General features: G+C 45.5%; 1 protein-coding gene across 7 annotated transcripts in view; it reads left to right on the top strand.

Annotated features, from left to right (window-relative positions):
- Positions 1-27,214, top strand: part of Cad88C (cadherin 88C) — a 243,228-nt gene that overhangs the window by 100,961 nt on the left and 115,053 nt on the right. For all 7 annotated transcript variants that reach the window (XM_045742235.2, XM_069329540.1, XM_045742227.2 and 4 more), the window contains 9 exons: positions 10,789-10,940; positions 11,513-11,731; positions 12,046-12,177; positions 15,047-15,209; positions 17,086-17,258; positions 17,455-17,652; positions 21,791-21,929; positions 22,021-22,148; positions 22,330-22,457. In XM_045742235.2, coding sequence (XP_045598191.1) covers positions 10,789-10,940; positions 11,513-11,731; positions 12,046-12,177; positions 15,047-15,209; positions 17,086-17,258; positions 17,455-17,652; positions 21,791-21,929; positions 22,021-22,148; positions 22,330-22,457 — 1,432 coding nt within the window. The remainder of the gene's footprint in view (positions 1-10,788; positions 10,941-11,512; positions 11,732-12,045; positions 12,178-15,046; positions 15,210-17,085; positions 17,259-17,454; positions 17,653-21,790; positions 21,930-22,020; positions 22,149-22,329; positions 22,458-27,214) is intronic.

The raw sequence follows: 27,214 nt of genomic DNA, 5'->3' as shown, positions 1-27,214 counted from the left end.
CAATTGTCACATTTATCGATAGGTTGTGTAGACGTTGTGACTCCATATGGCTTGCCCAGCCACTCGGGCTGGACGGTAGAGCGACGGTCTCGCTTCCTGCAGGTCGTCGTACAATCCCCGACCGTCCGAGTGGTTGGGCACCATTCCTTTCCCCCGTCCCATCTCAAAGCCTTATCCTGACCCCCTTCCAAGTGTTATATAGTCGTAATGGCTTGGCGCTCTCCCCCTGATAGTTCCTCCTTCCTCCATGTAACTTGTAATCTTACTGCTTAGCCGCTGCTCTTGTGGAGTGGAGCTGCTCTTGTGGAGTGGAGCTGCTCTTGTGGAGTGGAGCTGCTCTTGTGGAGTGGAGCTGCCCTTGTAGAGTGGAGCTGCTCTTGTGGAGTGGAGCTGCTCTTGTGGAGTGGAGCTGCTCTTGTGGAGTGGAGCTGCTCTTGTGGAGTGGAGCTGCTCTTGCGGAATGGAGCTGCTCTTGTAGAGTGGAGCTGCTCTTGTGGAGTGGAGCTGCTCTTGTAGAGTGGAGCTGCTCTTGTGGAGTGGAGCTGCTCTTGTGGAGTGAAGCTGCTCTTGTGGAGTGGAGCTGCCCTTGTGGAGTGGAGCTGCCCTTGTGGAGTGGAGCTGCTCTTGTGGAGTGGAGCTGCTCTTGTGGAGTGGAGCTGCTCTTGTGGAGTGGAGCTGCTCTTGTGGAGTGGAGCTGCTCTTGTGGAGTGGAGCTGCTCTTGTAGAGTGGAGCTGCTCTTGTAGAGTGGAGCTGCTCTTGTGGAGTGGAGCTGCTCTTGTGGAGTGGAGCTGCTCTTGTGGAGTGGAGCTGCTCTTGTGGAGTGGAGCTGCTCTTGTGGAGTGGAGCTGCTCTTGTGGAGTGGAGCTGCTCTTGTGGAGTGGAGCTGCTCTTGTGGAGTGGAGCTGCTCTTGTGGAGTGGAGCTGCTCTTGTGGAGTGGAGCTGCCCCTTGTGGAGTGGAGCTGCTCTTGTGGAGTGGAGCTGCTCTTGTGGAGTGGAGCTGCTCTTGTGGAGTGGAGCTGCTCTTGTAGAGTGGAGCTGCTCTTGTGGAGTGGAGCTGCTCTTGTGGAGTGGAGCTGCTCTTGTGGAGTGGAGCTGCTCTTGTGGAGTGGAGCTGCTCTTGTGGAGTGGAGCTGCTCTTGTGGAGTGGAGCTGCTCTTGTGGAGTGGAGCTGCTCTTGTGGAGTGGAGCTGCTCTTGTGGAGTGGAGCTGCTCTTGTGGAGTGGAGCTGCTCTTGTGGAGTGGAGCTGCTCTTGTGGAGTGGAGCTGCTCTTGTAGAGTGGAGCTGCTCTTGTGGAGTGGAGCTGCTCTTGTGGAGTGGAGCTGCTCTTGTGGAGTGGAGCTGCTCTTGTGGAGTGGAGCTGCTCTTGTGGAGTGGAGCTGCTCTTGTGGAGTGGAGCTGCCCCTTGTGGAGTGGAGCTGCCCCTTGTGGAGTGGAGCTGCCCCTTGTGGAGTGGAGCTGCCCCTTGTGGAGTGGAGCTGCCCCTTGTGGAGTGGAGCTGCCCCTTGTGGAGTGGAGCTGCTCTTGTGGAGTGGAGCTGCTCTTGTGGAGTGGAGCTGCTCTTGTGGAGTGGAGCTGCTCTTGTGGAGTGGAGCTGCTCTTGTGGAGTGGAGCTGCTCTTGTGGAGTGGAGCTGCTCTTGTGGAGTGGAGCTGCCCCTTGTGGAGTGGAGCTGCCCCTTGTGGAGTGGAGCTGCCCCTTGTGGAGTGGAGCTGCCCCTTGTGGAGTGGAGCTGCCCCTTGTGGGGTGGAGCTGCCCCTTGTGGGGTGGAGCTGCCCCTTGTGGGGTGGAGCGCTGTCTGGTGTATTAGTGTCCGGGATGACAATGGAATCCGGGCTCCTCCTCCATACCATATTTAGTCTCTGTGATTTGTATTGTATAATATTATAGATTACCCATAATAATCTAAAAGGAACTCCAGGCCTGGGCATGGACGTCTGTGGCTATGTCAACGTCCAGTGGGGGGGTTAGGAGTCGAGGTTGAGGGTCAGGGGTCATGTAGGGTTCGTTGGGGTTGTGTTCAGGGAGGTCGCTGAAAACGGTCGTACTGTATCCCTGAGTATTTCACACATTTGTTTTGCCATCAGAGGGTGTTGCAGAGTCACACTCATGTGTTGCTCACTCTGACTCATATGGACCCCGGAGTGCCATGATTGGGGGGCGCTGATCCTCTGAATTGATTGGGTAATCAATAATATCACAATGTGTTATGGTTAAACCGAGGCTCCTGGGAATTCAATCCGTGTGTGTTGGCTCATGGCTTAGTGGGTCATTGGTGCAGGGAGTGGGGGGGGGGGGGGGTGTTATTGTGGAGCATCACGCTCCACGGGTATTGTGGCCGGCCTGTATGGTGAAAAGGTCATCATTGGCAGGTAGAGGGGTTATGATGCGCGGCTGTGAACCACGGTTATAGCGACCAGGCTGCTTGTTGGTCGTCCCCCCACCGCCCTTCCCCCTCCCCCCCTTTCCCTCAGCCCCCCCTTTCCCTCAGCCCCCCCCCTTTCCCTCAGCCCCCCCCTTTCCCTCAGCCCCCCCCTTTCCCTCAGCCCCCCCTTTCCCTCAGCCCCCCCCTTTCCCTCACCCCTCCCCCCCCCTCTCCCCGACTTTCACCACTCTCACTCTCACACACACGCACGCTCGCACACACACACGCACGCTCGCACACACGCACGCTCGCACACACGCACGCTCGCACACACGCACGCTCGCACAAATGATGTGTTGAGAGGAGCCGAGTCTTGTAACTCAATGTTCCCAGATGACGCAAAATTACACACACACACAGGCTCAAGAATCATTACACCAGTTGATTGACGGTTGAGAGGCGGGACCGAAGAGCCAGAGCTCAACCCCCGCAAGCACAATCAGATGAGTGCGCAGGGGGGGGGGGGGGGACGCGGTGGTTGAGCGGACAGCACGCGTGATGCTGTGGTCCCGAGTTCGATCCCGGCGCCGGCGAGAAACAATGGGCAGAGTTTCTTTCACCCTAATGCCCCTGTTACCTAGCAGTAAATAGGTACCTGGGAGTTAGACAGCTGTTATGGCATATATATATATATATATATATATATATATATATATATATATATATATATATATATATATATATATATATATATGTATATGTCGTACCTAGTAGCCAGAACGCACTTCTCGGTCTACTATGCAATGCCCGATTTGCCTAATAAGCCAAGTTTTCATGAATTAATTGTTTTTCGACTACCTAACCTACCTAACCTAACCTAACTTCTTCGGCTACCTAATCTAACCTAACCTATAAGGATAGGTTAGGTTAGGTTAGGTAGGGTTGGTTAGGTTTGGTCATATATCTACGTTAGTTTTAACTCCAATAAAAAAAAATTGACCTCATACATAATGAAATGGGTAGCTTTATCATTTCATAAGAAAAAAATAGAGAAAATATATTAATTCATGAAAACTTGGCTTTTTAGGCAAATCGGGCCTTGCATAGTAGGCTGAGTAGTGCGTTCTGGCTACTAGGTACGACATATATATATATATATATATATATATATATATATATATATATATATATATATAATATATATATATATCCACAAACGGCCACAGCAACACACATCACCTCGTCGGTCTCTCCCTCCCTCCCCCCCCCCCCCCCGTCATCCGGTTATTTATATCCGGATAATTGTCCTCCGTATCGGGCTGTGCCGCCATAATTGGTTCTTTGTTGGGGTCACGATAAAATACAGTGTCCAGTTTTAATTGAACTTGACAAGCGGGTATAGGTCGGACCCGCCTGGACTTGTACCTGACGTGAGACCCACGTCTCCTGGACGTGTACACGGTACCCATGGACATGGTACCCATGTACACGGTACCCATGGACATGGTACCGTGTGATCACACCGTAGCAGGCTTAGTGGGGGCTGGAGAGCCGATAGGCTTCCTCACCACTCCAACCCTGTCGAATATATCGATTGCAATCCCCGGTCGATCGACAATATTATTCTCCAATTCTGTTCGTCCAAGTTGTGGTGGTTGGCACGAGGGCGCGTTGTCACGTGTACCTGTGACAAACGGGCCACCATTTTATATTAACCGCAGCTTGTATGTAGACTTTCTTCAGCTGGTAAAGAGATTTAATGTAACATTTTCAGAGACGTTTGCCCGAGCTGGTTACGTTAACACGGCCGAGCTTGTTACGTTAACACGGCCGAGCTGGTTACGTTAACACGGCCGAGCTGGTTACGTTAACACGGCCGAGCTTGTTACGTTAACACGGCCGAGCTTGTTACGTTAACACGGCCGAGCTTGTTACGTTAACACGGCCGAGCTTGTTACGTTAACACGGCCGAGCTTGTTACGTTAACACGGCCGAGCTGGTTACGTTAACACGGCCGAGCTGGTTACGTTAACACGGCCGAGCTGGTTACGTTAACACGGCCGAGCTTGTTACGTTAACACGGCCGAGCTTGTTACGTTAACACGGCCGAGCTGGTTACGTTAACACGGCCGAGCTGGTTACGTTAACACGGCCGAGCTGGTTACGTTAACACGGCCGAGCTGGTTGCGTTAACACGGCCGAGCTGGTTGCGTTAACACGGCCGAGCTGGTTGCGTTAACACGGCCGAGCTGGTTGCGTTAACACGGCCGAGCTGGTTGCGTTAACACGGCCGAGCTGGTTACGTTAACACGGCCGAGCTTGTTACGTTAACACGGCCAAGCTGGTTATCAACGCGTGCGCGCGCGTGCGTCTGTCCACTCGCCTATTTATGCCTGTTGGGTCAAGGCTGGACCCTAGTTAAAATACGTTCCTGTGTTTTGTGTGTGTGGATGAAGGTGGGGTGGGGTGGGGGTAATACATGTATAAATGGTGTAATATAATTTTGTAAGAGTTTAAGACACACCAGGTTAGGCTAGGCTGTGTGTTTACATCATGGTGTGACTATGTTAGGGTATAGTAATGTATTCTGTTGTGTCTGGGCCATTAATTAACTTTGAAGATTCTTCAAGTGTCACAGACAGACATTTACTATATGGAATATATATATATAGACACCCGGATGGCTCACACCTGTACCCCCTCCCCCTTTTTCCCCCTTTAAAACTATCCATCTCACTTGTCGAGCACCTGTAACTACCCTCTCCTGTAACTACCCTCTCCTGTAACTACCCTCTCCTGTAACTACCCTCTCCTGTAACTACCCTCTCCTGTAACTACCCTCCCCTGTAACTACCCTCTCCTGTAACTACCCTCTCCTGTAACTACCCTCCCCTGTAATTACCCTCTCCTGTAACTACCCTCTCCTGTAACTACCCTCTCCTGTAACTACCCTCCCCTGTAACTACCCTCTCCTGTAACTACCCTCTCCTGTAACTACCCTCTCCTGTAACTACCCTCTCCTGTAACTACCCTCTCCTGTAACTACCCTCTCCTGTAACTACCCTCCCCTGTAACTACCCTCCCCTGTAACTACCCTCTCCTGTAACTACCCTCCCCTGTAACTACCCTCTCCTGTAACTACCCTCTCCTGTAACTACCCTCCCCTATAACTACCCTCTCCTGTAACTACCCTCTCCTGTAACTACCCTCTCCTGTAACTACCCTCCCCTGTAACTACCCTCTCCTGTAACTACCCTCTCCTGTACTCTTGTGCCTCTGTTGACTTGACCTCTTCTACTGCTCTCATGCTTTTGAAATTGCCCTCCTGTGTCATGCGCCTGTACCGGGCTCGGCCCCGGGCTGGCATGGGTAGTAGGAACAACTCTCAGAACCCCATCCAGGTACATCCAGGTGTACAGTTACCCTCCACTAGTAATAAAAACCCTACCACAGAGCACGAGAGGCCGCACACCGTAACCCTGGTCAACACGGGTTCAGAAGGGCGGCCTTGCCTCGTACAGTTGCTGGACCACTAGGACATGGTCTCAGCGGCCAGGGAAGAAGAGCAGAGCGTGTATGATGTATAAACAATAGTTTATATACACAGGGTCAACAGAACCCTTCGACAAATGGGACTATGGTATTATTACAAATAATACCCCCACACAAAAAAAATCTTTCAAACGTAATTACTGGCAGAGTATGGAGATGGATCTTCAGTTTTTTAACATATCCTGGTGAGTATTAGTCAACACAGTAAAATCCGGATCATCCACCGTATTAAGCTCAGTCCCCCAGGGTACTGTGCTTGCTCCGGTACTCTCTCACCCTTATACCGAACAGACGAAGACACAAACTATAGTACCGTTTCACCCTTTGCAGATGACACTAAGATTTGCATGAGAGTAGACAACGGAGAAGACACAGCAAATCTCCAATCTGATGTAAATCAGGTCTTTCAATGCCCACATCAAGTAACAGGATGCTTAATAAAGATAACTTCCAACTCCTGCGCAATGGAAAAAACGAAAATATAAAAATGGAAGCCACATATAAAACGCAGTTAAATTACGCTATAGAACTAAAATGTAATTTTAAGCATCTATGAGAAATGATACTGGAAGACCTTACCTTTTAAAGAACACCATAAAGTAGCCGTTACAACTGCAAGAAAAATACCAGGGTGGATAACAAGAACCTTTCAGACAAGGGAGGCCATACTAGAGATACTTTTTAAGACATAAGTGGTTAGAGATATTGCACAGTAACAATTGCAATAATGCTGCACAATAACAGCCCCATCAAAGCTGGAGGAGTTGCAGACCTGGAGACGGTGTATATATAACAATTACATCCACTCATTGAAACAGAACGATTATTGGGATCGCTTAAAATCTTACCAAATTGCATTCCCCGGACGCGAGCGGACCAGATAAATCACAATCTACAGCAGACCAATATTATACTGTCAAGGGACTGGTTCTAAATGTGCACACTGAAATGTGTTATCTGAAGACTAGGAGGCACACATGAGGCACACACATGGTTTCTGGGGGTTGTGCTCCTCCCCAAGCCAGGTTTGAGGCCAGGCTTGACATGAATATATAAATACATAAGGAATAATTCGATACAAACTGTCGAGCAACGCTTTCAAACGTTCCTCTATACAAAGAGCATTATAACAGATTGAACAACAGTGTACAAGAGAGAACACGATTAACACCTCAAAAGGGTATCTGATCAACCGGGCTGTTGTGCCTAACCCAGGAACCATCTCAACACACTCAGTGTTTGAAAGTGGTAAATCAATTTTCCCCAAAACCATTGTTACTAAGGTTTAACAAATATGAAGAACAAGAGACTTGGGGTAGCTGCGTTACCTTAGATGTACGACGTTACTAAAGTCACCAGTAACGGTGTTGTTGATGGCTGTCTACACCTGGGTTAGGAGGTTACCCTGACGTCTCCTTGGGGGTGGGGGGGGGCCTTGATCCTTGCAGCTGTTATTGTCACTCGGTGGATGAGTAGATCAGATTATCACGATATATTCATTCTTCACATGAGCCATGTGTGTGTCAAGCAAGACCTTCAACAAACCTTTGTGCGGAGGAAATATTCCACCACAACACACGTCCAGGGCCACCTAATGGGAAGTGGAAGGGGTGATCGGAAGGGTCACACACGCCCAGGGCCACCCAAGGGGAAGGGAAAGGGGGGCTGATCACAAGGATCACACAGACGCGTTACACCACCACAGACTACATGACTCCTGAAGCTAAATAACAAATTTAAGACTATTTCAGACGTAGGCGCTAGACGGTAACCTCCACAAGAACGTGATGGCTCCTATCAAATATTGGAGCCATGCGATGGATGAACCAGGGGGAGTCCTGGCTACGACTTCCAGCCCATTATATAGCCACAAGAGTTTATATAATATTAATGAACATTTACGCAACCCGATCTGATTGTGTACGCTGGTGGCGTAGAGGCTTGACCTCGGCCCATGAAGTGACCCGGGGTCACTGAGGGTAATTACCCAGTACTGAGTAAATAATATAGATTAAGAAATACGTGGGGAAGATCAAAGTAGGTCATTAAGGTGTAAGGGAGGGAAGGTGTAATTAGCCGCTGAGAATACAAAGATATCTGTCTGCTGGGCCACAGACTAATGAACTCTGCTGTACCTGTGTGTGTGTGTGTGTGTGTGTGTGTGTGTGTGTGTGTGTGTGTGTGTGTGTGTGGAGGTGGGGGGGGGGAGATGGGTGTGTGTATGCGTGTGTTTGTGGGGGGAGGGAAGGGTGGTGTGTGTGTGTATTCACCTAGTTGTATTCACCTAGTATGTGTATTCACCTCGTTGTGCTTGCGGGGGTTGAGCTCTGCTCTTTCGGCCCGCCTCTCAACTGTCAATCGACTGTTTCTGACTACTACTACTATTTTTTTCACATCACACACACACCCCAGGAAGCAGCCCGTGACAGCTGACTAACTCCCAGGTACCTATTTACTGCTAGGTAACAGGGGCATAGGATGAAAGAAACTCTGCCCAATGTTTCTCGCCGGCGCCCGGAATGGAACCCGGGACCACAGGATCACAAGTCCAGCGTGCTGTCCGCTCGGCCTGCCGGCCCCTGATTGTTACAGAGTAGACAAAGGTGTGTGTGTGTGTGTGTACTCACCTAATTGTACTCACCTAATTGTGCTTGCGGGGGTTGAGCTCTGGCTCTTCGGTCCCGCCTCTCAACCGTCAATCAACTGGTGTACAGATTCCTGAGCCTACTGGGCTCTATCATATCTACATTTGAAACTGTGTATGGAGTCAGCCTCCACCACATCACTTCCTAATGCATTCCATTTACTAACTACTCTGACACTGAAAAAGTTCTTTCTAACGTCTCTGTGGCTCATTTGGGTACTCAGCTTCCACCTGTGTCCCCTTGTTCGCGTCCCACCAGTGTTGAATAGTTCATCCTTGTTTACCCGGTCGATTCCCCTGAGGATTTTGTAGGTTGTGATCATGTCCCCCCCTTACTCTTCTGTCTTCCAGTGTCGTAAGGTGCATTTCCCGCAGCCTTTCCTCATAACTCATGCCTCTTAGTTCTGGGACTAGTCTAGTAGCATACCTTTGGACTTTTTCCAGCTTCGTCTTGTGCTTGACAAGGTACGGGCTCCATGCTGGGGCCGCATACTCCAGGAGTGGTCTTACATATGTGGTGTACAAGATTCTGAATGATTCCTTACACAGGTTCCTGAACGCCGTTCTGATGTTAGCTAGCCTCGCATATGCCGCAGACGTTATTCTCTTTATGTGGGCTTCAGGAGACAGGTTTGGTGTGATATCAACTCCTAGATCTTTCTCTCTGTCTGTTTCATTAAGTACTTCATCTCCTATTCTGTATCCTGTGCCTGGCCTCCTGTTTCCACTGCCTAGCTTCATTACTTTGCATTTACTCGGGTTGAACTTCAACAGCCATTTGTTGGACCATTCACTCAGTCTATCCAGGTCATCTTGTAGCCTCCTACTATTCATCCTGTGTGTGTGTGTGTGTGTGTGTGTGTGTGTGTGTGTGTGTGTGTGTGTGTGTGTGTGTGTACACGTACACACACACACACACCTGCCGAGAGTGACGATTGGGATTGGGCAAGAGACTTGCTCGTTAATTACAGGTGGGCGTTGTCTCGTCCACCTGTCTGTCCTCTCTCCTCCCCCCCCCGCACCTCATGGTCACAGTGTACACTGTTGTAACAACGGTCACACTGTACACTGTTGACCTCCCTCAACACTGGTCATGGTTACAAGTTCAGGAAAGTCCTGACCTGAACAACGTACAGAAAACGTTTACCGATCGAATCTGTTCACTACAAGTCCTAAATTATTATTGGAACTATTGTTGGAATTATTATTATAAGTCCACAGCTGTTCAGTGGACCTCCACCGTCGGTAGGTCCACCGTCCAACTGGACTGAACCTACTGTCCACTTGGGCTGGACAGTAGAGCGCCGGTCTCGGTTCAGGCAGGTCCGCGTTCAATCCCCGACCGTCCAAGTGATTGGGCACCATTCCCTTCCCCCCCGTCCCATCCATAATCCTTATCCTGAACCCTTCCAAGTGTCTTAATGGCTTGGCGCTTTCTCCAGGTAACACTCTTCCCTCCCTCCCTCTTGCACTTTATATATATCGTTTCACAATGTTCTCACTTCGCGTTCCCATTTAAAGACTCGATTCCTGCCCTTGTGTGTAGGTAACAATTACACGTTTCCTAGGAGCTGCTGCCTACTACCCGACAACAGCTGCGCATAATGAAGGATTTAATGATAAGGTGGAGGTGTGTGGGTTAGGACGCGGGCACGGCTATCATTTGGCGCCATTACAGCGTGTTATATCGCCATAAGCTGTCCGCTTGACCTCTAATTCCCTATAGTGTGCTTTTTACCCGCCCTAGAGTCCAGGCCAAACTATGTTATGTTTCTCAGCCCTTAATTCGGTTCACTGTTGAAACGTTGGTAGCTTAATATTGTTTTATTTTCGTCTGAAACAATTTAATAATTAAATCGTAAGAAAATGAGATTATTTTTACTTTATGCGAGTCTGTCTTGTGATGTGCGAGTATGTATCGGTTTTCTGTGATATTAATGGTAAACTTGCGTAATATTTCACTTTGGGCCAAGTCATTATGTGATAAGAAGGAAGTATCCTGCTGTAGTTTGTAACCCACGCATTACCCCAACTTATGTTGTAGTTGTCGTGATCTAACACAACTACCTTCAGCTCTGCTCTTGGAATGCGTTCGCATTTCGGTTTTGAGCAGTTAGTGTCCGTGAAGGGGTGAGATGTAGAGTAGTTAGTGGATATAAAGGAATTAGGTACTGAAATGTGTGACAAGCATATCACTACATGGGCGTCCCCCTTCCTTGTTCCCACAGGCTCCAAGATCACCACCCTGCGCGGCTCAGACCCCGACGGCGACGCCCTCGCCTTCGGTGTGAGAGGAGTCGAAGGACAAGACCTGCTGAGGATCGAGCAGAACGGTGCAACAGAGGCGAATGTGTACCTGAAAAAGGCCTTGGACAGAGAGGTAACCTACTGCTAATAGTGGTTGGATGCAAGCGGGTGGTAGTGCCACGTGTGGATGCTAGCAGGTGTGTGGGTTGAGACAGGTGTGTGTGGTGAGCGCTGGGTTGAGACAGGTGTGTGTGGTGAGTGCTGGGATGAGACAGGTGTGTGCGGTGAGCGCTGAGATGAGACAGGTGTGTGTGGTGAGCGCTGGGATGAGACAGATGTGTGTGGTGAGCGCTGGGATGAGACAGGTGAGTGCTAGGTTGAGATAGGTGTGTGTGTGTGGTGAGCGCTGGGTTGAGACAGGTGTGTGGGGTGAGCGCTGGGTTGAGACAGGTGTGTGTGTGTGTGGTGAGCGCTGGGTTGAGACAGGTGTGTGTGTGTGGTGAGCGCTGGGTTGAGACAGGTGTGTGTGGTGAGCGCTGGGTTGAGACAGGTGTGTGTGTGTGTATGTGTGGTGAGCGCTGGTATGAAAGAGAGGTGTATAAAAGGATCGATCCCGCTGTCGTGCTCCAAGGAGTTTGTATTAGATACAACACGATATTGTGATAGCATTGCGCACAAGGAGCATACATGTGCATGTTCCCACAGATCAAAGACGAGTACACGGTGGTGCTGACACTGACGGACAACAAGCTGGGCGAGGGACAGTTCATCACACAGTCTATGCTGCTCCTGGTAGAGGACATCAACGACAACGAGCCCATCTTCCGACCGTACGAGTCCTCGCTGGCCGTGGACGAGAACGCCCCGCCACAGGTGCTGGCTACGCTGCTTGCCACTGACCAGGACGAAGGGCCCTTCGGTCAGGTAAACCATTCTTCTTTAACACTCGCACTCTTCCGGTTTCCTCCGGTGTTTCAGTCGCTATATACGATTTTTCCCTATTTAATTTGTTAACTATTTTAAATCATGCGCAACTGGATGTGGTAATTTCAAATAGCTGCGCAGTCCAATGCTTAAGGTTGCCGCTGTTAGGAAATATATGAACATCTTGAAGGCTTTTGCTGACAGTAGTGTAATGTATATAATATAACGGCAGATAAGTCTTTAATTTAAAAAATACCTTTTGATGGGAATATTGTTTAATGCAGAGAATATTGGACGTGTTATTGTATGAACAGGTTATCTACCGTCTGGAGGCGGACTCTGAAAGCGACGCAGAGAAGTTCACTGTGAACACCGTGGACGGGAAGGGCGTGTTGAGGCTGGTCGGTGACCTGGACTACGAGAGGAAGTCTCTGTACCAGCTCAGAGTAAGTCGTTACAGCTTCTTACGGGGAGGCTGTCGTAGAAGTTGAGACGAAGCCAGGAGCAGGGCAGAGAGCTGAGTGAGGCCGGGGGTAGAGAGCTCGGATGCGGGGTGAGAGTAGTAGAGTATGGTGCTCTGAATGTAGGCGGAGTCCAGAAGCTGAGTCCGAAACTGTGGGACGAGAGCATGGAAGCTCGATAAGGCCGGAGTCTGGCTGTCTGCTGTGTGTGGAGGCTGAAGCGTCTTGTGAGGGTAGGAACTGGGCACGTGGAGTGTTACATTGTTGTTGGTGAATGTTGAAGACGTGAGGTGTATCTCTCAAGCGTCTGTACTGAACCACTCTTGAAGTTAAAACTGATGATGATTCTGTTGTTGTTTTTAGATTCAACTTCTTGGAACAAAAGGTTCCAAGTAGCACGGGCTATGGTGAGCCCGTAGTGGACCTGGCACAGGAGGGGGGCTGTAACTTGATGATGATTGATTGATAAAGATTAAGCCACCCAAGAGGTGGCACGGGTATGAATAACCCGTAACCAGATGATTCGTTTGTTGTTTTACATTTAGCTACTCAGAACGAAATGTCTATGTAGCACGGGCTATGGTGAGCCCGTAAACCAGATTCTTGTTGTTGATTTAGATTCAGCTACTTGGAACAAAAAGTTCCAAGTAGCACGGGCTATGGTGAGCCCGTAGTGGACTTACCTGGCACAGGAGCGGGGCTGTAACTACCAGATGATTGATTGATTGATGAAGATTAAGCCACCCAAAAGGTGGCATGGGCATGAATAGCCCGTAAGTGGTGGCCCTTTGGAGCCATTACCAGTATCATTAGCTGATACTGGAGATCTGTGGAGGTGCGACTGCACCCTACGGAGAGGTCGCGACCTCTGGCCAGATGATTGATTGATTGATAAAGATTAAGCCACCCAAGAGGTGGCACGGGCATGAATAGCCCGTAACCAGATGATTCGCTATCGACTGCTTATATTCTTTACATGCCTCACCAGACCCTCCTCTAGAAGGTTTGGGAAGAGTTATTAATTGTACGTATGGGAAGAGATATTAATTGTAATCAGTAGACTAAGAAGAATTAACAGACCCATCTCGTCTACACATAAGCTAATGAAAATATAGAGCAAGTATATTACTGACATAATATACTTGCTACAAAGCCGTTCATATTGTACTCCACGTATTAAGCATTTGGAGTTATAATATGGGAAGGTCAGTTAGAGACTCGGATATTATGTTTTTCTTGAGGGTAGATTTGACGGAGAGAACTTGTTATCAAAGGTCAGTTGTTGTGTGTCAGGTGACTATATAGTGAGGTCACTATAGTGACCTCACATAAGCCAGAGTCTGCTCCTCCTCCTCACAACCTGACCTTCCTCGGTTGACCTATTGCATCCTTTCTCTTTGATCTTCCTTACCCGGATTCACCTGGACCTGGATTCACTTGAGCGTCATGTATTTCGTCTTAAGTGGTTGTATCACGTATGTTATTAGGAAGCCTGTAGGTGTTCTGATCGGGATTCACGAAATCATTCATGTGGAGTGTTCAGGGTTTTGGTACTACTAGTATGACCTGCACCCTTGTACTTGTTGGACGGTCCTTGCTAGTCATTGGAGTCAGTCTTTTTGCACTGAAAATGTTGTATTGTAAACTTTCTTGTACTGCAGAACGACTTGGTCTTTATTCGTGGCCAAGTTTTCCTAGTTCTTTGTACTTCACAGTGCCAGAGTTTCTCAGATTAGGCAAAACTGTAATTAATTTTGTCAATAAAGATGTTAATAATAATAAATAAGTGCCAGAGTTTACCATGTTTGTACCTCACAGTGCCATAGTTTACCATGTTTGTACTTCACAGTGCCATAGTTTACCATGTTTGTACTTCACAGTGCCATAGTTTACCATGTTTGTACTTCACAGTGCCATAGTTTACCATGTTTGTACTTCACAGTGCCAGAGTTTACCATGTTTGTACTTCACAGTGCCATAGTTTACCATGTTTGTACTTCACAGTGCCATAGTTTACCATGTTTGTACTTCACAGTGCCAGAGTTTACCATGTTTGTACTTCACAGTGCCAGAGTTTACCATGTTTGTACTTCACAGTGCCATAGTTTACCATGTTTGTACTTCACAGTGCCAGAGTTTACCATGTTTGTACTTCACAGTGCCAGAGTTTACCATGTTTGTACTTCACAGTGCCATAGTTTACCATGTTTGTACTTCACAGTGCCAGAGTTTACCATGTTTGTACTTCACAGTGCCATAGTTTACCATGTTTGTACTTCACAGTGCCAGAGTTTACCATGTTTGTACTTCACAGTGCCATAGTTTACCATGTTTGTACTTCACAGTGCCAGAGTTTACCATGTTTGTACTTCACAGTGCCAGAGTTTACCATGTTTGTACTTCACAGTGCCAGAGTTTACCATGTTTGTACTTCACAGTGCCAGAGTTTACCATGTTTGTACTTCACAGTGCCAGAGTTTACCATGTTTGTACTTCACAGTGCCAGAGTTTACCATGTTTGTACTTCGATACCAGTGTTTACCTAGTTGTTTGCACTTCACCATGAGAATTTACGTAGTTCATACTTCATAAGTTTACCCCCTTGACATATTCTCGTAGGCATGGTATCCCCTTATCTGTTATTGTCTAAAACATTCTATCATTCCTACTCGTTCTTAAAGACAAACCCATATGACTAAGTTTTCCTCCATGCTCTAGTACTGTCATGCCCCATTATTCACACCTGCCCAAGTATTAACCCATGTCCAGGTACTCTCAGTGAGCCAGTACTCGCCCATGCCCCAGTATGCCCCTCTCTCTCGCTAAGCACGCGTCTCCATGCCCCATGGTACAGGTGCTGGCGGTCGACCGTGCCATCAGCGGGCGGGTGAACACGGGCACGGCAGCCCTGGTGGTGCGGGTGAAGGACGTGGAGGACCAGCCCCCGCAGTTCATCCAGGCGCCGCCCGTCACCCGCATCCCCGAGGACATCTCCGTCAACTCCGGCGTCCTCGAGGGTCAGTACCTGATGCCTCGCCGGCTTGTCATCTCGGCTTCTTGTTGATGATTATATGTGAATATTGTTGTTGTTTTCAGATTTAGCGACTCAGAACAAAATATCCATGTAGCACGGGCTATAGTGAGCCCGTAAAACCCTGTGTTTACAGCTCTGCAATGTCTATATACACCTGTATACACCTGTGTAATGTGTTTATGTACACCTATGTAATGTCTCCCCTGGTGCACTTGTCTCACTAGTTCAGGTGAAGTGGAGGATATTATTTAACCAGCAACACGTTTGGTGCCTTCTATTGATAATTACTTACTTAACCAGCAACACCTGCACCTGACTAGGCGATGTTTTGCAGGTGCCTTTTTCAACCACATCTGTCTGGACAGGTCACGTGTAGCGGGTGCCTCCACTTCCTCCAGTGTACCTGTGCAGATTTTCTTAGTTTGAATTTTACTATTTTTATTAATTGGGTGTAACAAGTATTTTCATGCAGCAGCTACTTATTTATTTCCTTTGATCAGGGGCCCTAAATGGACATCTTGGTACGCAGGACATTTGTCGTAACCTTTGCCCCTGCTTAATTAGACTAGGGTCAGCAGGTGTGTGTCGACCCCTTGTGAACGCTCTAGGGATGGTAACATTGAAGGACTTAAAGGGACTGCAAAGTAAGACATACTCGGATCTCCCTCATAAAAAAAACAAGAAGTAAAGGACCTAGGGAAAAATGATATCAGACGACCTGACGTTTAGTGAGCATAACCAAGTCAATTTAACATCAGCCAAGAAAATAATCGGGTGAATTATGAGAACCTTCAGTTCTTGGGATTCCACCACAATGTTCTTACTATTTAAATCACTTGTGCTTTTCCGCTCCGAGTATTGCCCGGTACTCGCTTTCCCTTTCAGAGCAGGAGAGATCTCTGAAATGGAAGGAGACGAAAGAGGTGTCAAATAATATATACATGGAAGATAGTGGAAGACCAAGTCCCAAATTTGCACATTAAAATGGCAGCATAATGGAACGAAAGATATGGGAGTAATTGCAGAATAGGGCCAGTGAGGAGTAGAGGTGCCATAGGCACAAACAACACTGTACGAACATCAGGGATCCACGGCTGCTCAGTATCCTCCCAGCACGCATAATAAATATTTCTGGAACAAAAGTGGATTTCTTCAAGAAAGAAGTTGTTTCCTGCAAGTGCCGAACCAACCTGTTTGTAGTGGTATGTGGGCCTGCAGGCCGCTCCAAGCAATTGCCTGTTGAAGAGGCAGTACTCTTCCTTGTGGTAATTCTGGGGAGTCAAGGTCCCCGCGGCCTGGTTGATGGTCAACCAGGCTGTTGGACGCGGCTGCTAGCAGGCAGACACAATAACGTTCCTGAAATTAGACACTCGATCCACAGATCTGATAATAAAGAATTTGACGTTTTGATCCATCCTGTACCATTATAATGTCGTATTGGACCAAGTTATAACAAGTCAAGCCTATTTTGTAAGCGTAAGCAGTGAAAAAGAGCGCAAAAGCTCGGCCGGGCTTGGGTAGTAGAAAAGCTCCGAGAACCCACTTCAGGTGTGATCCAGGTATGGGACAAGCTCGGCTTCCCCAGTTGTCTGTTGGGTAAGATGTAGCTTTGTAAGAGTGCAATAGGGTCGGGAAATTGGTACACACTGTGGGTGTAGAATTAGACACTCTTCTTCACCACTTTCGTTTCTAAAATAGGATATCTCTTTCCGCGACACGTTCATGAAATTGGGTATTTTTAGAGAACACTTACTTCATGGGAGTGGTCGCTTAAGTGCAACACTTACTTCACAGGAGGTGCGGCGAGCATTAGAATAGTAGTGGCAGGTGTATTGAGTGTGTTGTTGGTGTGCCCACAGTGAAAGCGGTGGACGGAGACCGGGGCGTGAACAACCACATCACCTATTCCATCCTGGAGGGCGATAAGGGCCTCTTTCAGCTGGACCAAAACTCCGGCGTCTTGTACGTGAAGAAGCCGCTGGACCGCGAGAGTCCTCTCTCTAACAACGGCGCCTTTATTATCAAGATCCAGGTGAGATGTCGCTTGTGTAACGTATATTTGAGTCGAGCACTGACTAAATATGCTAAATTACATCATATAAAGTTTTGATTTGATAGTGCGTAAAGTTAAACTCATTCGTGTTCTGTAATATGAGAGTTAGCAACCCAATTTCTTGGGGGTCATTAGAATAATTTGCTAAATGCAGCATATTTTTCCGTTGGGTCAGGCCCAAGAGGAGAGCGGGGTAGTGGACCCGCCGCCCACCATGACGACGGAGGTGACGGTGCTGCTGGAGGATGTGAACGACGAGACGCCCACCTTCAAGGCTGCTCACTACGTGGCCGAGATCGCCGAGGGCTCCCAGTTCAACAGTCCTGTCAACCTCATCGGTGAAGCCATCCCCGAAGTGTACGACCACGACCAGGTACCACGCCTCGCCTCTGTCGTAGCGTTTGAGTGTCAGACGTCATTAATTGGGTGTCAAGCCTAGTGATAAGTTGTCAAATCGCACTGTAAGGTATCAGATCGTACCGTATCAGGAATGATGACTCTCAGTGGTGGGAAATTCGGACAACATAAAGGGTTTGTTAAACTTACAAGTTTCAAGATGTAATAATGTAAATCTTACAAATTTATAGTTCATGGAAACAAGAACATGCAGTTCGCATGGTGAGGTTTGGCAAGGTTTCTTGATCAAATTATTATATTATATGTTCCAATTAAGCTTTAAGCAGTGAGACGTTGTGTAGGTAGTGTTCACTGTAGCATCTGCTTGAGAGTGCGATTAATGGTCACGTCATGTCTATTATTTGAATGGGATTCATAATAATGTTTATGTTCACTTGACAATTGGCTTGTGATCCTAATGTGACTTCGATTTTTCAAGGGACATATTTTTGTATGGGATATGGACCAGGTGAGTCTCTCCATAATGGTTGTTTTAGAAGTATGTGTTGGTGTTTGTGTGGGAGGAAATATCTAGGCCAACCTTACACCACAACACACGCTGGCGACCGTTGGTGTCTGCTTCATACTGCTTGTGGTATTGACAATATATATCTCTTATTTCGCTTTTTCCAGTTAATGTTTATATTTACTTCCAAATGACTTTATTATAAGTGGTGCCACACAGATGGGACAGTGTTGACCTAGCAGGACGGGGCCTCCCTGAGGGCCGGCACACCTCTGCTTCTTGTATCACCTCTAGCATAGGTCGTGTGCTTCTTGTCTTGTGGCGCGCGTATTTACTATTTGTACCTGCAGAATGGAGCTATTAGCTCTTGGAACCCGCCTTTCTAACCAATTTATTTTTCCTCTATTATGTCTACTACATATATTTATCTCTAACACGCTCACACACATCCCCAGGAAGCAGCCCGTATCACCTTCCTTCCTATTACATCGTATATTTTTTCTAACGTTATCATACATAGGTCTTGCATGCCTCTTACACTTCGGCTCGTCAAGTCCGCGAATTTGATCGTTAAATATTTTCTCAAAGGCTGTGATTTACTGCTGTACACATGGATACATCATGAAGTTAAATAATGATTGTCTTGCCAATGGACTTTACAATGAGGAAAGTCTCATGGGTGAAAAGTTTTGTTTTGTTTGACATTCCCGTGTAAGCGCTTACCCGTCACTGTTGTGTAATGGCAAATCCCAGTGAATCTTGACCTTAATTTGTATTTTATCTACTGACGGCAAACCAAATGCTCAGTCAGAGTAGTTGAGGTCATTAGGCATCCTCAGAGCTAAAATGTCGCTTGTTCACCGTTCGTTATCAAGGAGGATGTACTGAATTCCTGACAGAATATTATGTAAGTGTCAGTGACAAGTTGGTCTGCATGACCATATTGGCCAGTGGTAGGGAAAGACCGCATTCACATAATTTATGTACGACAATTACGACCCATCACTTCATGTGTGTGTCACCAGTACGGTCAGAGACGTGTGTGTATTATTGAATGACCGTAGAGCACTCTTAAGATCTGCACATTATTGCACTGCCTTCATTCACGTTTAGATATTATCTAGCGAGACAAATTCCTATTAGTTCAGTTAAAGTGGCACTAGCCCAGTTGGGGATTTTAATGCTATTATTTGAGTGAAATTTTAACTGGCGTTAATGGGATAAAAATATACTGCATACTGTCTAGGAAATTTTAGGTGGCCTATTGACCCAATGCAGCTGGAAAAAATCCAAAGGGGCAATGGGGAGCCGTTTTACAAGCCGTCGGCTTCCTGTCCCCAATGAAGTCACAGTAGGTGGTTTTCAGATAAATTCAGGCAAACACTCAACTAATTCACAACAAAGTCGAACTTAACACCTGAAAGTAGCCATTGACCCTGTGTATGATGCGGTTGTGTATTCCATAACTCTACAACCCTGACACCAAACACCTGAAGTTTTTTTCTGACACAAAATGTATTCAGTTTATATCCATTGTTTCGCTCCATTCTGTGTTGATATATTTTGTACGCGATTACCTTAACTGTTATATCCCTTCATTCATGTGTGTGAACCTCTGCCATGTCCTTCTCTACCCTTCCTCCTTCTACAGAATGTACACTAAGCTTTCTTAATCTTTCTCCATAAGGTTCTAATTCCTGGGAGTAACTCATCCTTTTTCAGAATGTTTAATTACGAAAACTTATACTAATACTATTTATATTTACATGCATGATGCATCACTTGCATCACTTATTAAAACCAAATAGTGTAGTTGGCTGCTCCAAGGTAACAAGCGGGAGGTTGTAAATAACACCTTGTAAATAAGTTCATTACAAATGTGATGTTTGTGTGTTGGAGCCGATGTTGCCCGGCTTCTGTACTGTACTGTGGTGTGTTGTATAGTTTTTCGTGCACGTCCTCGGCGGCTTCATGTGACCAGTGTTTGTGTTGCAAGTGTTGCTCCTCGGCCTCTCCAGTGTCATGCACACCCCGGAGACATATTACTTATTTACATTTTTCCTTAACACTTTGATTTTTCCACGTTTGCCAATACATTCATCTTGTTTAAAGCCACGAAGACATTATTTGTTTTTAGCTTTTCTTATTTATTTGTAATTATTCTTGAAGGTATGATAAATTGTTGTTCTAGATAAGACTTTCCCCATTATTTAATCTGTTGGTAGATAGCATTTCTCCCCCCCCCCAATAAGGTTCTGTAGCCTCGTGAATAATCGTTTTAACAATTGTAAAAACATTACAAACCGGACGAAGCGCAGAACGACTATATTAATAAAATAATTGAGAAGTAAATTCTGTGAAGAATAAAATCATGTTCCCTCTAAAGATACACAGACTAGACCTTATTCAGACCTTGAAGATATGGAAGACGTTGGATATACTTAAACAAGACGTTGTTCAGGGTACTCAGGGTATAAAGTACTCAGGATACAAGGTTCTCAGAGTACAGGAGCGAACCCAGGATCCCCGAGTTCGCTCCTTGCGCCTGTCTTGCTGTAACTTGGCATAGATAAATTACTGCATTTTACTTTAGCCAGACTGTAAGGCGTTTTCCGTGGTACTAAGATTGGAAGACAAAATATTTGTGGTGGTGTTTAGTGAGGCGTGTTGGACCTCTCCTGACGTAGGTTGTTAAGTTTCACGTAGATGATGGTATGGTAGGTGTTTGAGAGGATGACGGGGGGGGGGGAGGTTAAATGATGTGGTAGATTGTATGTTCATTACTCGAGAAGGAGGGAGTGTAGCGGCGTCGTGATGAGTTACCTAATATTGAAGATAATGTGTGAAATAAAAAAATATTGAATTTAAATATGAAATGAAACAGAATGGTCATACCTGAATGCGTATGAAAACCAGAAATATTCTCGTTTTCTGTGAGTATTTAGAGAGAAACTAGTATAAAACATTGGGTTCATAATATAATTAATTAGGTCAGAGGATAGGAAGCCAGTGTGTTCATACACGTTAGGCTTCTATCGAGGTCCCCCCCCCATCTCCCATGGTCGAATTACTAACCCCACCCAGGATACAACCCCACAACAAGCTGACTTAACTCGTGAGTACCTTTTTACTGCTACGTGAGAAGGTGCATTAGGTGAAAAGACATGTGCCCAGCCATTTCGAAAAGTCCCGCCCAGAATTCGAACCTGGAATTCTCGATTGTGCGTCGAGAACCAACCCGACTGTACCACCAGGACCCTTAACAGTTATAATACGGCTTCTGGGTGGTAATTTTAGTGCCACCATTCCAAGGGGCCTCAGCGAGAAGAGGGAACCGACGGCTTGCCACGGGTTCTCATGTAATGTCTGATAAGTCGTCCACAACAGTGTAATTTAGATATATAACAGGGTGTATTAGTCACGAAAATAAAACGAAAAGACGTACCATTTGGTAGATCACCCCGACGAATGATTGACCGCTCGTCGACGGTGGTATTCTTACACATCCAATTAACATTGTGCAGTGCTTGGCATGTTTTTATTTTGACATTTTTATGCCATTTGTGATTAAAAAAATTATGAGTCATATATTTAAAGATATTTCTTGCTGTAATAATTTATGAATATCCTAATATTGAATATCCTGCAGGGAAATAATGGCACCTTCAGGATGTTCTTGGAGGGTGACGGAGGTATGTTCGACGTCACTCCTCCTGAAGGAGTCAACTTTGCTTCCTTCCTCATACGCGTCAAAAACCCGGCACTGCTCGATTATGAAAAAGTCAAAGGTAAGACGACAATCACACACATTTTATGTCAATAAGAGTTGATATAGTATGAGCCAGTAACTATATAATGATGGTGGTTTTTTCCTGCCAGTGGTGAACTTCACCGTGGTGGCACGGGAGACGGTGGCTGACAGACCCAAGTCCTCCTCCGCCCTGGTCACCGTCCACATACGAGACACCAACGACAATTTCCCTGTCTTCAAGGAGGACCAGTACCAGGTGAGCCACCCGACAAGTCCTTGCATATACTGTACTACATATAAACTACTAACAGAATGTTATACTCATGACGAAGAGCTTATTTTTAATATTTAAATTAGACATTGCGAGCAATTACCATTGGCGAGGTGTTTTGATACATAATTAAGGAGTACTGAGGATGGGGTGTCCTCCCTGGTAGGTGTTGATTCCGGAGGACGCGGCGGTGGGGGCCACCCTCGTCTGGGTCCAGGCCGCTGACCCCGACAGTGGCACCTTCGGCACTAGCGGCATCAGGTACACCGACCTCAGGGGCGCTCTTGCCGACAAGTGAGTAATCCTGCTATGGTTTTGAGTATTTGGTAGGTATGTTTTGGTGATAATGAGTAAGATTACCATGCTTCACCGATGGTGACTAAGGTTACCTTGTGATGATTTCGGGGCTTAGCGTCCCTGCGACCTGGTCCTCGACCAGGTCTCCTGGTCGAGGACTGGGTTGGACAAATTTGCCCTTTTGCTCTACGCGAGGTTTCTGTCCACGCTGAGCTGGCCTTAGGACACCTGCGTTATCATTTGACAGATGTACCGCCCCAGTCAAACTCCCCACCTGATAATGTCCTCGGAGCGACCTCGTAAACACAGTAACCTCGACCAGGTCTCCTGGTCGAGGTTACTGTGTTTTGGTGATGGTGAGTAAGCTACCTGATTTAGTGATGATGAATAAAGTTACCATATTTTAGCAATAAGATTAGCACATTGTAGTGATGAGTAAAGTTACCATACTTTAGTAGTGAGTGATATTATATTACTGGGAAATGATAATGATATTGAAGCCTTACAAAGAGATCTACATGAACTCCACAAATGATTGGAAGACTGGCAAATGCTTTTTAATATTGACAAATGTAAGACCTTGCATATAGGGCATAGCAACCCACGCCACAACTACCAAATTAATAACATTACATTACAGCAGATTGATGAAGAAAAGGACTTTGCAGTCACAATCAACCACTCACTGAAAGTTGCACATCAGATAGGAGCAACAGTTCAGAAAAAGCTAACCAAATCCTTGGAATAAGTGGTGGAAGCGTGTTGAATGGTTCGAGCTTCTGATGTTAATAGTTTTCTTGTAACGTATCGAAAAATGAAAGATAGTAAGAAAGAAATAATGAAGTAATGAGTGAGGGATTGGGGTGAGGGAGGGAGATGGGAGGAGTAAGGGAAGGAGTCTGGGAGGAGCGAGGAGTGGTCAGGTGAAAGGGAAAGTTTGAAGTGAGGTGGAGGGAGAGGAGAGAGAGTAGGAAGTAATGGTAGAAGGTAGATAGATAGAAGAGTAGAAATAGAAAGGTAGATAGTGGAGGTAGAAAGGGCTGCCACCATCCATTCTAGTTCATTACATACACGACAAGGAATGGAACTTGTCTGTACTCTAAGCTGTTATCAAATGTTACTTTAACATGCATTTTCTGTATCTAAGCGTACTTATACTCATAAAATCAGTAAACTCAGAGGCTCTCTCACTTCAACTCACAGTGCTCTTGGGAACAAAATTAAAGACAATTTAAACAATAAATTCATTAATTATATTTAACATAATGAGTATCATAATTTAAGCAATATAACTTAAGGTTTACTATATCAGGATTACTATACAATGTGAACCATTACACAAGACATTGAGAACATTACATCTGTCTGCCTCTGATAATCACACAACACTTAACGGTTGGAAAACACGAACTAAGTCACCTTAACGTTCACTCACCAAAGATTGAGCCTTAAGTAGAATAGAAGAAGGTGGGGGGGGGAGAGGTCTACAGTTGACAAGCAGTGTCCCCTCCCGTCCGGCCGACAGCCTGCCTCGGCTGCTGTCTGCTGATGTTCTCCAATGCTATGTTTTACTATGCTCTGCTGTGCTCTCGAATGTACAGTTCCCTGGGTATTTATTGCGAAAGTGGGAGCTAAACTCCGCCCACAAGTAGGTAGCCCCAGGCCATCTACCAAGCCACACCTTAACCAGTGGCTTGTTTGATGGAAAGACACCACCAACCGTCAGCTATTATCGGCTAAGCAGAAAGGTGAAATCACACGACCTGACCATAGCTCGGTTTGTAGTCATTAACACTCTAGATGTGAGTTTTTAATTACTGGGGCCAGACAACGTGCTGCCTCTCAAAATCCTGTCTGGCTGACTCATGTTCTATGTATATATTAAATTCAAAACACAACTAAAACACCTTTATGGTGTTACATTCTCTGAGTACCTATTGCACCTTTACTTTACAATGGTGGTATTCTGCACATCCTGCCATGCCTTCTTGTCTCATGTGGTGTTATTTCTGGGTGAAGATTTTGAATCTGCCCCTCTAATATTTTCCACATATAAATTGTTATGTATCTCTCCCAGTTATGCTCTAGAGAATACAGATTTATGCATTTTAGTCTGTCCCAATAGTTTAGATGTTTTACTGAGTGGATTTTAACAGTAAAGGATCTCTGCATGCTCTCCAGGACAGCACTTCTTAAGATGTGGAGACCACATCTTAAGCTGCTCTGTAGAAAGTGCAACACCGGGCAATAAAAATCATTCCAGAGCTAAGTCAACTCACCTATCAGGAATGGTTGAGGGGCACAGGGCTAACAACACTACAAACCAGGCACGACAGGGCAGACATCATTGAAACTTAAAATATCGAACAATTTGGAAGATGTGTATCAGACAATTTCTTCACAAGGTCAGATAGACACAAACAAGGAGCAATGGTTTCAAGATTAAGCAACAATGTAGGATTGAGAACTGGAAAATCTCTTTCACCCACCGAGTTATAAACCCATGGAACCACCTATCTGCCGAAGCCATAAATGCCAAAAGTCTGTTAAACTTTTAAAGTCCAACTAGAAAAGGTCATAAAGGCAAATGGGGTGGGGGGGGGGTCCTTCAACAAGCTGCTGGCTTCCTGTCCTCATCGAGGCCACTAGTGTTAGTGGCCCTCAGGTAAATCGGGTATTACTATGTTTTAGTGATGAGTAAAATTATCATGTGTACTGATGATGGTTAAGGCTCCCATGATGTAGTAATTTTTGTTACTACATTTTTACTTACTCATTTTTAGTAATGAGTAAGGTTACCATGCTATATTGGCAATGAACAAGTTTACCATGCTTTAATGATGCAAGTTTACCATGCAGTGATGAGCAAGTAATTCTGTTTGTCCCAACAAAATTAAACCTATGAGCATAGACAAGGTAGAGGGATCATGACATTATTCTGTTAAGGCAAGTATTAAAATTGGTTAGTGTGTGTGTGCATTTATGTGCATGAAGGTGTGTATCTATGAAAGGAAATGTCTGTAAGAGGCTGGAGGCCAGACGCTTGGGGTTCTCCTCACCCAACTTTGCAGGGTGATGGGGGAGGTACCCTGAACAGCTGCCTTTAGAAAATGAAGTATTTGATGGTTTAGTTATTACAGAACAGTATTCTTCACTCCTGATGACAGACCCATGGGAAAGAGGTTTAATTCCTTAACCTTTCCTTGTGATTTATACCTCTCAGATCTGAGACTATTCTGAAGGCATATCTCTGAACTTTCTAAAGCTTCAGTTTGTGTTTACATGGTAAGGAGCCTATGCTGATGTCACATATTCTTGATCTGTTATAACATGTAGTACAGTATACATGATTCCCCTGTTCAGACTCTTAATAATTTTAGAGTTTTATGTTGACTAATCTTGCATATGCAGCCAGTAATATTAGTTTGATGTGGACTTCTAATCAAAGGTTCAGTTTAATATCAACCCCCTAGACCATTCTCTCTCTCTCTCTCTCTCTTGATTCCAAAAGGGTGTCCTCACATTTGTGCCTTATGTCTGTCCTCCTTTACCCAACAATTGCTTCATTACTTTGAAGCTAATCTACTTGATTTAAACTAGTAGCTACTTTGACCAATAGGAGAGGTCCTAAAATGCTGCATTGAGGCACTCCTGTAGTTAATGAAAGAGGTTATGTTATTGATTACATATATTGATGTCTGTTGTTGAGATGCGATGAAGTTTAGTAGACCGCTATTGTGATTTAAGGTATTACAGACTTTTCTCGGGTCACTGGAAAGGTTAAGCGCGTTTTCATTTTAGTTAAGGGATTCTATAAATTTGGTCAGGTATATTAATAATGGCATCAATGGTACTCTTTTGGTATCTGAAGGGAAACTCTGGAACTTAGTATGTTTAGTTTTACTAAAAGAGGAGCTGTTTGTATATAATATTTTCAAGTATTTTTTATATTATTGGTGGGTATGATATTGGTCTTTAATTGTTTGACAGCTGTTTCACCCCCATTGTACTTTGGAGTTAATCTAGACTTTTATTTTAGTATATCTGGTGAGATTTGTGACTAAGAGTTTTGTTGAAGAGCTGAGCTGTGATTGATGCAAGTATATAAGCATCATTTTTGTATATTATGGTTGGTATGTTATTAGTGTTATTAGTGTTACCAACTTTGGTTTTGATTGAGTGATATATACTGTATAGTGCTTGGGGGCTTTTTTGGCAAAAGGAGTAGAACTAGGAGTAACTACTGGTGCTAGGAGTAACTACTGGTGAGATATGTAATAACACTCATCTTGGTCTCAGGAATATTTCTAGTGAATGAAGGATGAACTTTGTGAGAAACATTTTGAACGTAATAAGTGGTAAGTCATTTGCTTGGTCAGTTTAATTGATGCATAATATTAGGATATTGTTGCAGGATAGATGCACTTTTGGTCATTTGTTTTGAGGACAATCATGCAAAACAGTTCAATGTTTATTCAAAAGAAAGTGTGCACAAAGTACATGGGAGTAAAGTACAAATTGTAGGGGAACAGGAGTTAAAAAATCTATGAAGCCACTGTTACACAAAGCGTTTCAGGCAAAAACATAAAATAAAAGGACAAAAAAAATTAACAAAGGTGTAATTGGATAAGCCACTTAATACTAAAGAAGAAATAAGCAAACAAAGTAAGAACATTCATGGAAAATAACAAATGGATGCAAAAAATGTGACACTTAAGGATGACTGGCAAGACTATTACAATATGGAGTCAGTA

This window comes from Procambarus clarkii, chromosome 22, assembly GCF_040958095.1.
Source record: "Procambarus clarkii isolate CNS0578487 chromosome 22, FALCON_Pclarkii_2.0, whole genome shotgun sequence".
NCBI lineage: Eukaryota > Metazoa > Arthropoda > Malacostraca > Decapoda > Cambaridae > Procambarus > Procambarus clarkii.
Note: the sequence above shows the minus strand (reverse complement) of the source record. Positions and strands in the feature narration are given on the sequence as shown.